At 39.8% G+C, this 13,420-nt stretch overlaps 1 protein-coding gene across 1 annotated transcript in view; it reads left to right on the plus strand.

Annotated features, from left to right (window-relative positions):
* Positions 1-13,420, plus strand: part of B4GALNT4 (beta-1,4-N-acetyl-galactosaminyltransferase 4) — a 216,895-nt gene that overhangs the window by 174,605 nt on the left and 28,870 nt on the right. Inside the window, exon 9 of the mRNA XM_060770120.2 lies at positions 1,379-1,445. Within this exon, the coding sequence (XP_060626103.2) occupies positions 1,379-1,445 (67 nt within the window). The remainder of the gene's footprint in view (positions 1-1,378; positions 1,446-13,420) is intronic.

The following is a 13,420-nucleotide window of genomic DNA, read 5'->3' on the forward strand; positions in this document are numbered from 1 at the left end:
GAATCAAAACAACACTTAGTTTATATCAAACTGTTTAATTAAAGTAGCACTTACTTTCTGGCTGTTTTCATAGTCCAAAATATAAAACATAAAAATAGCACTCAGCCACAGAATCACAAAACAAAGCCTGCTAGCAAACGCTGATGCAAATTCAAGAGAACTCCATAACCAAAATGTCCAGTCCAGCAGTCAAAATGCTGAGAGTTCAGTGAGTAAAGTCCAGGGATCAAGAGTCTATACCATAGTCAAAAGCCAGTCCAGAGATTCAAGGCTCCAGGGTTCAGGAAACAAAAATCCACAAACCTGGGGGAAAACCAGCAGCATCTAATACCAAAATAAGACAAATTCTTTTATCCCAAAGATCAGTCCCAAGGCTAGTTCCTTATATCCAGTAACACCCAGCTGCAACTTATCTCTTGCATCCCACCACCCTTAATTGCTTTCACCCATAAACTACTCAACCTTTTAGAACTAAGACTTACATTAACCCTTCCATCACCAATTGCTAAGCCTGCCACCACCAACCACCATCAACTGTAGAACATGGTACATGACATCAGATGTGGTTCATGTCAGGAAAAGTTTGATATAAATCACCGTTCTTATCTCAGCTGCTTCGACCTTGAAAGTTCTTCTTGAAGGCACAAAGTTGTAAAAACATCAGACTCATCAATTCAGCTTTCAACTAAAACGGCCCTTTATCTTTTATTTACAAAATATACACTACAATCTCAGATCACATCCATTCACATCTTGGCACAATGCACAAAGTGCATTGCAAGCTTCTTTTCTGGTTTGCTTAGGAAACTTCAAAAGTGAAACTCTACCAATTCTGCCCATCTCTATTAACCCATGCATTTCTGAAACCATACAGTATAAACTATAAGCAATTTTCATACTAGAAAAACATTACATACTGACAGTTCAGTGGGGAGCACTGTTAAAGAAGAAAAGCAATTGGGGATGGAAGTGCAGTAACATGCCAGGAACTTGGTGGTGTTTGGATAGCTTATATTGTGTAACCCTGATTATATCAATCTAAATACTTTCTTTAATGTTGTGGAAGGAGGTATCTAGTATCTTCTTGTGTATCACTTTTTTGTCAGTGTACACAAACAAATCATGAGCTTCTGGGTACAATTCCCAGCCATGGATTATCCTCAGGGATGTGTCGAGGAGCAGCAAGTTTTTGCTTGAAACTCGGAGAGACATTTGACATGCAAAAAATTATTAGGAATATTAGTACATGACTTTTGGTACCATATTTGTGTTGCTCCCCATTCACATTTCTACCACCAGTTTCTCCTTAAATTTCATAAACCCACATGATTAAGTACTCAAGAACTTGATTGACTTGTCACTTTCCTGTCTCTTTCAGTGGCGAGTTTTCCTTCCCAGCTTCAAGTTTGAGGTGGTTGATTCTCCCTACATCTCACTTTATACAGGTAAAGCCTTCCTTGAAAATCTGTGTTGTCTTAGTTTCATGCACAATATCCTTGCATCAAAAATGGTTGCCCAGAAATGTATGTACTTAATGTGTCTGTAAAGGAGTGAACATTCATACATGAGAAACCATTTGTGCACATTACCTGCATTATTTTGTGTGGTTCAGTTCCCTTATCTGTACCAAGCTGTTTTGGTTTCATACCTGAAATTGTGCCAAGTGTGTTTCAAGAAATGTACTTGAACCTCAAATGCAAAGGACCTTTGTTACCCGCACATACCTATCCCCCACCCCACCCCCAATTATCCCCTGCTTCAGAAACAGGAAAATTGAATACACCCATCACCTTCATTCTGTATTGTTTCTCCAATTAAGGAACGTCTTTCTTATTATGTTGATATTTTTTTAGAAGCCAAGCAAAATCTGAACTTTTCACAATTAGTAGTTTCAAGAATTGTTGTTTTTAATGTGATGGATAAATCAGTTTTCTCTTTTACTGTTCTTCAGCTTGATTGACCTTGCCATTTGCTGATTTTAAACTACTGTTTTATTTGATAGATTACATTTTGCTATTTTCATCATTAATTCGGTTTTAGACTCTCTTGCCTCTTATTTTATTAATTGTATAGCTACTTTGATAAAATTATTATTTCATAACATAGTTCTCTGTGGAGTGTTTAGACTTCATTGAAGGCCATTTTTGAAAAAAAAATGGGGCTAATTCCTTTGGAGAAGTTGCTAGAACTGAATAAACTGCTCCTTGGCCTTCCTCCCTCAGAGAGACCTTTTTCAGAGCACTGCTGTCTGCTTTTATTAACCCTAAAGTGTTACCCTCTGACATCTTCACCAGCTGGATGGTAGCTTTTCTTCCTGAGCAGATCTCCAGCTGACCTCCCCAAGGCCCTGCTGGCTGCCACAGCTCACATGAGAGATGGGCAGCCAATCTGACAGTTGCCCTTCCTGGGCATTTCTGGGGGTGCCAGAGTTTGAATTTTAGACTGCAAGCCTCTCACAAAAAGATATCACCAGCTGTTTGAGAAATTGATACTACACTTAGGCATTACTAGCCTTACAGGCACAGAGTCAGTTGTTGCAATCCGGAATGAAGTCTTGTTTTTGCAACTGAAATGTGAGGATGCAATAACACCAAGAGGCAGAGCGGAACTGATAAACCAAGGGATCTATTTACCTTTTTATAAACAGAATGACTAAGGCTGCTGTTCTGGGCATGCACATACCTAGGGCCCCACTAAGGAAAGGGGAAATGTCTTTGGAGTACGGGCAGTCCCCAAGTTACGAACAAGATAGGTTCTGTAGGTTTGTTCTTAAGTTGGTGCTCATCTCCATGTCTAAGCCGAAGACTCAGTGTTTTCTGTAGACACCTTCAAGGTCAAGTGGCCAGCATGACTGCATGGAGTGTTGTTACCTTCCTATTGCATGGAGTGTTGTTACCTATTGATCTACTCACATTTGCATGTTTTTGAACTGCTAGGTTGGCAGAAGCTGGACCTAGCAGCTGGAGCGCACTCTGATCTCCAGATTTGAACCACCAACCTTTCAGTCAACAAGTTCAGCAGCTCATCAGTTTAACCCGCTGCACCACCAAGAGCACATTTTTTTTAGTGTAACTCCAGCCAAAAATACATATTTTTAGCTTTGGAAAGCATAGGGAAGGGTTAACACCCTGTGGTGTTTGCTTTGCTGTCCGTGCCCCATTCAGAAGATTTTGAAAAATATGGCTTGTTGTAGAAACAAGGCTTGGCGCTAAAGCTTTCCCTAATGATAACTCGTTCAGGAGTGAATTTCTCTTCTGAAGGGTAAATTTTTCTCATTTCCTGTTGTCTCACCCCTGTTCTTAACTCTGAGTCATGTGTAAGTCAGATGTTTGTAACTTGGGGACTGCCCATAAACATGTTTAGAGCTGAGGTGTGAACGTGCTCTTCTTTGGTTCTATAAAAGGCAAACTAATAATTTGTCTATCAGGATTGTCTTCGGGACCCTGTGAATCTCCCAAAGCCTGTCTTACCCAGCATTATTCCTTCACATTGGACAACCAAATGCCAATGGGAAGTACACAAGTAGAACATGGGCACCCCCTTTGCTTCTCTTCCCCAACAATTGGCATTGGGAGTAATACTGCCTTCAAAATTTGGAAATATTAGTGCTATTGTTGAAGCACTAACCTTCAATTGTTTAAAGACAGGATTATTTGTTGATGTTAAACCATTGAGAAAATCTTATAAGATTGATTCATTGATTAGTTCAGTAATAACATTTTAAATTACTAAAAAGGGCTGGTAACAAACTAAAATGTCACGTTACATTAATTGTTACTCAGGAGTAATGTTGCTGCTATTTAGCACAAAATAACAAAAAGTATTGTTGAAATATGTTATGAATTGGGAATAGCAAATTAATTTTAAAGAGTATTTCTTACTTTGTAGCTATCAAAACTAGTAGACATCAGTGAACCTTATTCTCCCTGAATTTTCCTAATCCTCTTTTAAAGGAATCCAAGTGCCCTTCCACCCAACCTTATATCCCAGAACATTAAGGCAGAAAATCCCACAACATCTTCTTTGAACTCATAGGTTATCTAAGTCCAAACTCAGATAATGTGGGATTTTCTGCCCTGATATTCTGGGATACAGGGCTGTGCGGAAGGGCCCCCAGTTGGTAGCCATCATTCAGTGACTAAATTTTACCTGACATCCCTTTTGCACGCAGCATCTCTAGTTTTCTCCACGCCTGTAGGGTGGGAGATATACTGAGTGAAATAATCTCAGATGGACCAGACACCTAAACCATGAAAGGGATGTAGTCCTGACCTCTGGGACCCCTTCCACACAGCTGAATAAAATCCCACATTTTCTGCTTGGAACTGGAACATATGGCAGTGTGGACGCAGATAACCCAGTTCAAAGGAGATATTCTGGGATTTTCTGCCTTGATAGTCTGGGTTATATGGCTGTGTGGAAAGGCCCTGGGCAAACACATACAAGAAGCTAAAAATAAAAGAGCAGGTTGTCATGTCCACAAAAAAGGCAAATTGACTTTATAAATACGCATCTGCAGATTTTTGCTGATACTCTGTATAAGTGTCCGGCCTCTTTTTTCCCCAATAAGTCCTGCTGCCCTTTCAGCTTGTGGCCTCCTTGATTTTGGAGCAAAAAAGAAGAGACCAGCCCAAAAGCACCACAGGCAAAGGCCCGTCAGCTAATGTTCTTAAAGCTGAGTTATGAACACCTGTCTTGTAAGCAGGGATGGATAGTGTCGAATTTAATTAAATCCATAGATCTTCTGCTTCCTTCCTCATAACCTGGCCTGGCAGCAGGAGGTGCTTGATGAATAGATATCTGCCTGGTGCTCAATACACAAGGTGCCCATAATTAAGTATCTTGTGGAAGGTGGAGATAAGGTGGAGGGGCTGGGTGAGGCAGCCTCTCCCATGCACAAGCACAGGGCTCAAATGGCACAAGAGGGATAGTAGCAATTGGGATATTGACAGAAGTGCCTGCAAGATAGATGAGCTGTGAGGGGATATTTCCTTCTGGATACATCAGTCACTCTCAGTTTTCTCTTCTGGCCTCTGAGCAGCGGCTTGCACAGCACAAGGGGCAATTTCTTATTACTCCACTCTCTACCAGCATTCTTCTTTGTGCTGAGAGATAGTTATTCAACATGACCAATAGTACAAGATGCTCTGTCATCTTTTGGAGTTTTTCAAGTTCTGTTCTCTGTCTTCAAAACTTGGAAAAGTTTCTCATTGGGCTATAACTCCCAGATTTCTCCTAGCCATCATGAGCATATTGACAATGAGTTTTTAGGAGTTTCTCTAAAAGAAGCGCCGGGGCCCTTATATATTTAGCTGTTGTACAGATTGGAATAAATACAATTGTTAATCACCATCAGAGGAGATTCGTTGAATTAATGGGTCCTATTAAATTATCATTTATTCAATGGAGCAGTTTTAGCTTAGATCAACAATTGGATTTAGCCCATAATTATTAGCATGTTTAATCTTTACATTGTCATCATAATTCATTATCAAAGGATGCTCTTTAGCTGTATTCACCAATGTAGAAGATGTGACCACTAAGGCCTGGGTGACATTCATGTTGATGCAAGTAGTAATCTAAGATGTATCTTGTTTGTCAATGTTTTGTTTTATTGCGGGAGTCATATTTTCATTTTTCTACAGTAATTTATAATGCGGTTTTAAATATAAAAATGTAATGGCACAACTGACAGCGATTTTCAAGCAGAATGATCTAAAATTAGAAATGGTTCAGGAGCAATTTGGCACCTAGTGACCCCAAAGTGTAAATGAAATAAATGAGTTTTTGTTAGCTTTCAAAAACATGTGATGAGGTTAAGTGAGGGCATTCAATATTGTTGAGGCAGCTACTGAGAAAGGGTGCGGTGCTAACAGATGTGAGTTTGCATTACTAAAATATGTAATAATGGGTAAGGTCCCCCCAATCAGCCAGCTGATCATAAAACTTGATTATCACATGGGAAACGGTGTTCCTTGAGATAGTCTAGGGCAGGCCTGGACAACATGTGGCCGTTCAAGTGTTTTGGACCTCAGCTCACAGCATTCCTGATCATTGGATAAGTTGGCAAGGGCTTCTGAGAGTTGGAGTCCCAAATACTTGGAGGGCCACAGGTATTGCAGGCCTGGAATAGACCTAGACTGTTTCAAGAATAGTGCACCCTGTAGACCATATGTGCCCTCAAGGTCATTGTGAAGTGTTTTTGCTGAGCCTACTGTCACTTTCAGTTTTGGAAAGAAGACCTACACCAGTTGGCCAATTCGGGTCAGTGTTTTTTCTTCAGGGAGAATGGACATGGAGTGGTTGAAATTAAGGATATGGTACAGATGCTGTGTTCTGAGGTCCAGGATGAAATTATTCTCTTATATGTTGTCCACTACAAAGCTAGACAGTTTAGGGCTTTGTCGTCCAAAACCAGGGCCAGGAATTGAGTCTGGAAACATATTAATTGCATGTATGTGTCTTGAAGAGCAAGTATAATGTTAGTAACGTTTGCAGTCAAAGACAAGCAGTGATGATTGAAACTAATTAAAGTGACTAATTAAGTTTTGGAGGACACCCCTCTATTTCCATTTTCTATGTATGATTGCAAAATCTGGACAGTGAAGAAAGCTGATAAGAAAATCAGTAAGTATATAAGTAAGGTAAATAAATAAATAAATAAATATATAAAATCAGCTTGTTTGAAATGTAGTGCTGGAGAAGAGTTCTACAGATACCATTGACTGCTAAAAAGACAAACAAATTTAGCCAAGACGACTGAATTGAGACTGTTGTACTTTGATCATATCATGAGAAGATATGACTCACCAGAAAAGACAGTTATTCTTGGTAAGGTAGAAGACAATAGGAAAAGTAAAAGACCACATTATAGATGAATGGACTCAATCACTGTGTTAGCAAGAGACCAAAAATTGTTGACTGCATTGTTTCACAATGGTTTGGGGAGTGTATTCTGAAAAGTGGCCCATTTTTGCTCATGCAGGAGACTGCATGAAAGAGTATGGGGTACTGTTCTATTATCCAGGCAGAAGCCACAAGGGGGCGCTAGACAGAGAAGGATAGGCCATTTTATGGAGGGAAAGGAGGTTGAAGGAGTTAAATTTATTTATTTATTTATTTATTTAAAAGTTTTGTATACCGACCTTCTCACCTCTCTTGAGGGACTCAGACCGGTTTCCAAACATAATATCACATACATTTCCCCTGTTTTCCTGTTATTCCCACCACCACCACCGCTACCACCCCCCATGTCGCAGTCATTGAAACAACCATCCTTTATAATATAGGAAAGGGGGGGGGGATAACCAGTAAAAATGGGGAAGATGATTTTCCTCCTTCAACTCCCCCCCCCCCCTAAAATGAACTATCCTTCTCTGTCTTGGCCCCTTTTGGCATCCGCCCAGATAATGGAACAGTACCGAATACGTTGAGCAGCTGCAGTCAACCCTTTTTTCTTTTCTTTTTTTTCTCTCCCTCCCTCCCTCCCTCTCTTTTGGGGGGGGGGGGGGATAGAGGTAGCTAAACGTGAAATCGGCTGCTCTTGTGTGGTTCAGACTCCTCTTCAAATTAATTTACATAACCCAGAAATATAATTAGTGCTCTTTTTTACATCTTGTATCATTGCTGGTGTTTTATCTTCTTAACATTGTAATTCCTGAAAACTTGTACCAGATCACAAACAGTCCCATACAAATATATCAATATTTGGAGGGGGAAATTATAAAAATATCAAATGGTTATATTTCTTGCCCAAACTTTCCCTGGGATCTGTAATCTAATAAACGGGCTGACATTTTTCTTGTAAAGAGTTAACTCTGCAAGTTCTACCATCTCAGATCTATGGTGGAAAGTAAGTTAATTTGTTCATTATTAACCTTTGCTGAGTCCTTTGCCTAACCCTTGTACGAAGACACAAGGACGTTATTTTGATTGCAAGCCATTTTGCGAGATGTGTTTTGAATTTCTATCTGCTCAAGTCCCATTCTGTATTTCAGTTGTTTTGGGACTTGCCTCCGGTTAGCTTGGAATTAAAATTGAGTGGGGCAAGTTGTTGACACGGGAGACTGGCTGGCAAAGCTTTCTTTTGCTTTCCTGCAGCTGTATCAACTCTATGGTGTTGACATGGGGGGAAACCTGTTCTGTCAGTGAGCTAAACAGATGTGACGAGAAAATCCATGAGGCACATTTTATAAATAAGAGTGAGGTGACCTTTATGGTTGTCTTTTCAGTGCTGCATGGCAGGGAGGGTTTGCTCTCATTTTAGAACATCAGTTGTTTATTTTTGAGACATTAAGTGGCTCAGTGATATTGTCTATCAGATTTTAGGACAAATGCCCCAAAGGGGAAAATATGTGTCTTGTCTACAGTATTTACATCCTGTTTACTCCAGGCCACCTTGGGAAAGGGCTTGAATCCAAAGAGAGATATCAAGCATCACTGAAAGCTTCAGTTTCAGTGTTAAACTTGGGGAATTAGAGATCGGTACAACTTTCATTATGTCAATAGATTTTTTTTCTCTCCCCGGGGCTAGAAAAGCTTTCAAAGGTTCCAAGTTGTTATTTAATTCCTTTTATTTGGAATTATATTACCACAGCTAAAATGTCTCGCAGGAAAATTGTTATTAGTTATTCGGAACAATGTTTAAGCAGAAAGAGGCAACATTTGGAGAAACAAAAAAATAAACCTGCTTGGCGGTCCCACCACAGGTTCCTAGAGGTGACCATCCATTGACTGTTATATCTCCATTATCCAGTCTCAGTAACCTCTGATCCAGTTGTTGTGTTGATCCAAGGATGGACATATCAGTTCCATTCTACTCTGAGACATTTACATATGTTCATCTATAGCTCCACTGCTCCCTTTCACGTTCATCTTTTGGTTTGTTTTTAATCCTCAACAGATTTCATATGTAGTCCAAGTATTTAAATGTATTTAATTCAAGTATATATTTTACAGGTTTTTTTTTCAAATAAAATATTTTTGAGTTGAGAACTGCATTGTGGAACAGTCAGGAAATGCAAAAATCCCAATTGTTCCAATAAATCTTTCCAAGAAATTTGGATCAGATCAGTTGATACCACAATTCACAAAGAACCCATCCTCAAACGGCCATATTATAGCCCCATCATTTTGAATCTCTGGCCAACATCATAAACCAGTTTATCTCAGCAAGCCTCTTATGACTTCAGTAAGCCAGATACCTTATTTATGGTGATAATCACCTATGGAATTCCTTCTTCCACAAGTGGGATTGGCGCCAGCCTTTCTTTTCAGCATTAAAGCAAAATGTTTCTTTTGCACAGGCATTTTAAATGCTCACAATTTGTATGTTTGCTTACTTCCTTGATTGTGTATTTCTTTTCAAATAGCTGTAATGCCTTTTATCTGGAATCTTGTGTGTGTGTGTGTGTGTGTGTGTGTGTGGATTAAGAGTAGCTTATAAAAAAATCATAAATAATACCAGGTGTTACTTTTTGAGGACACATTGAAATGCCCTATTCTGCCATATCTGCAAAAACAGAATGAGAGAACTCTGCACCAGGTGGAGAGGATTAAGCTCCTCTTTCCCTTTTTATCTTGTCCTTGAGTAACTGCAGAACCCAAGAGTTTTATTCCAAGAAAACCATTCATCTGCTGCTTTTAATAAACAGTGATCTAATATGCTCTAGAAGAGAGAGTCCTGAAGGTGGCCTCATGGAAAATGGCATCATTGGAGATGGTAAATGACCTTAGTCAAGTCATCTTCACTCACAGTGCTTTCAGCTTAATGTTTCACGCATACAAGTGGTTGGATTTTGGGCATTAAAGCTTTAGTTTTCTGTATTGTTTTTCTACATGGAGTTCTCTCCTGAATAGCTTTGTCTGTGAGCCCAGAACTCTATACACGAAGAGAGTTTGCTCTTTGTTCTCCACCTGTAAAATCAGAAGTAGTGTAGCCAGTAGTAGATGGCAAAGATGTAATATGTACCATTTGGCATTCAAGGGATGTGTAGTTAATAGTAACAATCATGATAAACGTGTTAAAATTCATCATGTTTCTCACCTTCCTCAGTGGACAATCAAAATGCTTTTGTCAGCTGTCCGTCAATATTTTTTAGTAAAATCAACTTTTAGAAATGAGCTTTTCTACCAAAGATGTTCTTTTGAGGCATGCACTATGCTTTTTGTTGCAGCTACATTTGCCTCTCTTCTTGGAGAGACGGACTGAGCTGGTGTGTGGAACATGAGTGCCTTGGCAACACCAGAGAATCACCAAGCATCATTTCTCCTTTGTGGTGGTTGCATCTGACTGGCTGGCAACACATCATGTACATGTTTTTGCTGATACAAGAAAAAAGAGTTAATATTGCCAACCCTCTCCTTTGCTCTAGACAGCCAAGCCATGTGAACAAACCATTGCTCTTCCAGAAAAATATCAAGATCCATAATATAAACTGTATCCTTTCTCTCCCCCTCCCCCTGCTTATTCTGTCTTATTTATTGGATATATAGAAAACTAAGCCAAAATCCATAAAATTGAGTGTGACTAAGTTACTTCTTGCTGCTTCAGGTTTGCAGTTTGCTTTTAGGCTTGTCTGCCCTCTTTCCCTCCTCCAGTTGTTCAACTCTCCGCCTTTCGGCTTTATCACATGAGGCTGGTGATTTGCAATTACAGCAGGAAAATAGCATGTTTGGCTGGTACTTATCAGACAGCATCATGCCTCGCCTGTTGCTGATTTGCATTTTATTCATTAGTGGAACTCCTCTTTTAATGGATAGGGAAAACACATCAGTGGCTCTCACTGCTGTTCCAATATTGCCTCTTGTGCAGTGAGTTCCTTCTGCTCCAGTTGTGATATTCCAGCAGTCACATGGCATGAGTGACTATATTTCTCCTCCTCTCCCCATTGCTATTCCCAAACAATGAGTTTGCTTTTACTCAAATATTCTTTTATGTTGTTGTTTATTCGTTCAGTCGCTTCTGACTCTTCGTGACCTCATGGACCAGCCCACGCCAAAGCTCCCTGTCAGTCATCACCACCCCCAGCTCCTTCAGAGGGAAGCCAGTCACTTCAAAGATACCATCCATCCATCTTGCCCTTGGTCCCCCGCCTTTCTTTTCTCTTCCATTTTCCCCAGCATCATTGTCTTCTCCAAGCTTTCCTGTCTTCTTACGATGTGGCCAAAGTACTTCATCTTTGCCTCTAATATCCTTCCCTCCAATGAGCAGTTGGGTTTTATTTCCTGAAGTATGGACTGGTTGCTTCTTTTATATTTCTTTTTTATTTTTGTTTTATCATTTTGCTGTAATTATGCAATTATGGAAAAATATTAATTAAAGTGGATAAACATGCATGGTCTAGATAAGGCATACAGAGGCAGGAAGGTGGGGTTAGCAAGGCAGTAATAAGGCTTTTTATGTTTTTGTTTTTTATATACCAAAGGCTGCCCCTTATCAAAGAGGCTTAATTTCTCCCACAATCAATCTTAACAGAAATCCTATGCTCTCCATCTTCCCCATAACTAATTCCTTTTTCATATTTTTAAAGGTAAAAAACATCCAGAAGAAAAGAATCCAAGAAAATGTAAGGGAGTTAACTGAAACAAAGCTTCCTTTTATCTTATTTTAGGGTTCAATCCATATTTTAGACAATCTGTAAGTTTCCATCACCTTTTCCTCTTACCACACACCATATTCCATATTATTCATTTCTAGCCCAGCTTACCTGTTTGAACGTATTTCCCTCTATGAACCATCACAGAGGTTAAGATCATCTGGGAAGGCCCTATCTTGGTCCTGCCTCTGTTGCAAGTGTGGTTGGCAGGAATGAGAGGGCCTTCTCAGTGGTGGCTCCTTGGCTCTGGAACTCCCTCCCCAGTGAAATTAGATCAGTGCCCTTGCTCCTGACCTTTAGAAAGAGAACGCAATGTGGTTGTGGGATCAAGCCTTTGGCTAGTAAATAATGCAATACAAAGAATAATTAAGGAACATATGTAATGACAATTCGGAATGGCTATAGTATACGATTTCTGGATCATGGGATTTTAACACTTATACTTGAATGATGTTATGCTTGTCTGAATGTTTAAATTGTATATATGTCTACTGTGCAATGGTTTTAATTGATTTTAAGTTCATAGTTATATGTAGTAAGTAGTTATTATGATTTCTTTGTGTACTGTATGTTGGCACTGAATTTTTACTATTAGTATGTTGTAAACTGCCATAAGCCCCCCCCCCCCCAGGAGTGAGAAAGGCAGTATATAAAGACAGTAAATATATAAATAAATATTCAAGAGTGTCCACTGATACCCCATAGATCTGTGGATCTGGGTCTATCTGATGCGAGGGATTGACATTTTTTTCAGTGAGTCAGGGATCAGCACCATTTATGTGTCAATTAGCTTTCTTTCTTTCCTAGGACCTTGCCAGGGACAGCTAGTGCACAAATGAGGTGGTGTCTCTGTGTTAAAAAACTGAAGTGCCACAAGAATTATAATCTAGATGTGTATTAAGAGCTGCATTTTTAAAATTAACTAAACTCCTTGTTAATTAGCTTAATATCCCTCTTAGGGAAATTCTGGTTCTCTTAATTCACAGCATGTGTTCTGTCGTTATTACCATCTCAGTATAGCAAGATTTTCTATTTATTTAAGCAATCATTTCATAGAATCATAGAATCATAGAATCAAAGAGTTGGAAGAGACCTCATGGGCCATCCAGTCCAACCCCCTGCCAAGAAGCAGGAATATTGCATTCAAATCACCCCTGACAGATGGCCATCCAGCCTCTGTTTAAAAGCTTCCAAAGAAGGAGCCTCCACCACGCTCCGGGGCAGAGAGTTCCACTGCTGAACGGCTCTCACAGTCAGGAAGTTCTTCCTAATGTTCAGATGGAATCTCCTTTCTTGTAGTTTGAAGCCATTGTTCCGTGTCCTAGTCTCCAAGGAAGCAGAAAACAAGCTAGCTCCCTCCTCCCTGTGGCTTCCTCTCACATATTTATACATGGCTATCATATCTCCTCTCAGCCTTCTCTTCTTCAGGCTAAACATGCCCAGTTCCCTAAGCCGCTCCTCATAGGGCTTGTTCTCCAGACCCTTGATCATTTTAGTCGCCCTCCTCTGGACACTTTCCAGCTTGTCAATATCTCTCTTGAATTGTGGTGCCCAGAATTGGACACAATTGATCTGTGCTAGTACTCTGGTGGCTCTGTAGACCTCTTATTTTACTAATTTTAAGCCTAGTCCCTCTAAAATAACTTGGATGGGTTAGGATTAGATACCTCCTTCCCATAGTACAACTGCAAGCTGTATGTAGTTACAAAACTGTGCCCATGTAATTGTAGGACTCATTAGGAGGTTCCTCTTGAGTGCTGTATCTCAGCCATTCATTATCATTAAAATTGTGGAGATTTTGGTCAGGTCGATTTTCTGTGCTC

Source organism: Anolis sagrei, chromosome 1, assembly GCF_037176765.1.
Source record: "Anolis sagrei isolate rAnoSag1 chromosome 1, rAnoSag1.mat, whole genome shotgun sequence".
Taxonomy (NCBI): Eukaryota; Metazoa; Chordata; class Lepidosauria; order Squamata; family Dactyloidae; genus Anolis; species Anolis sagrei.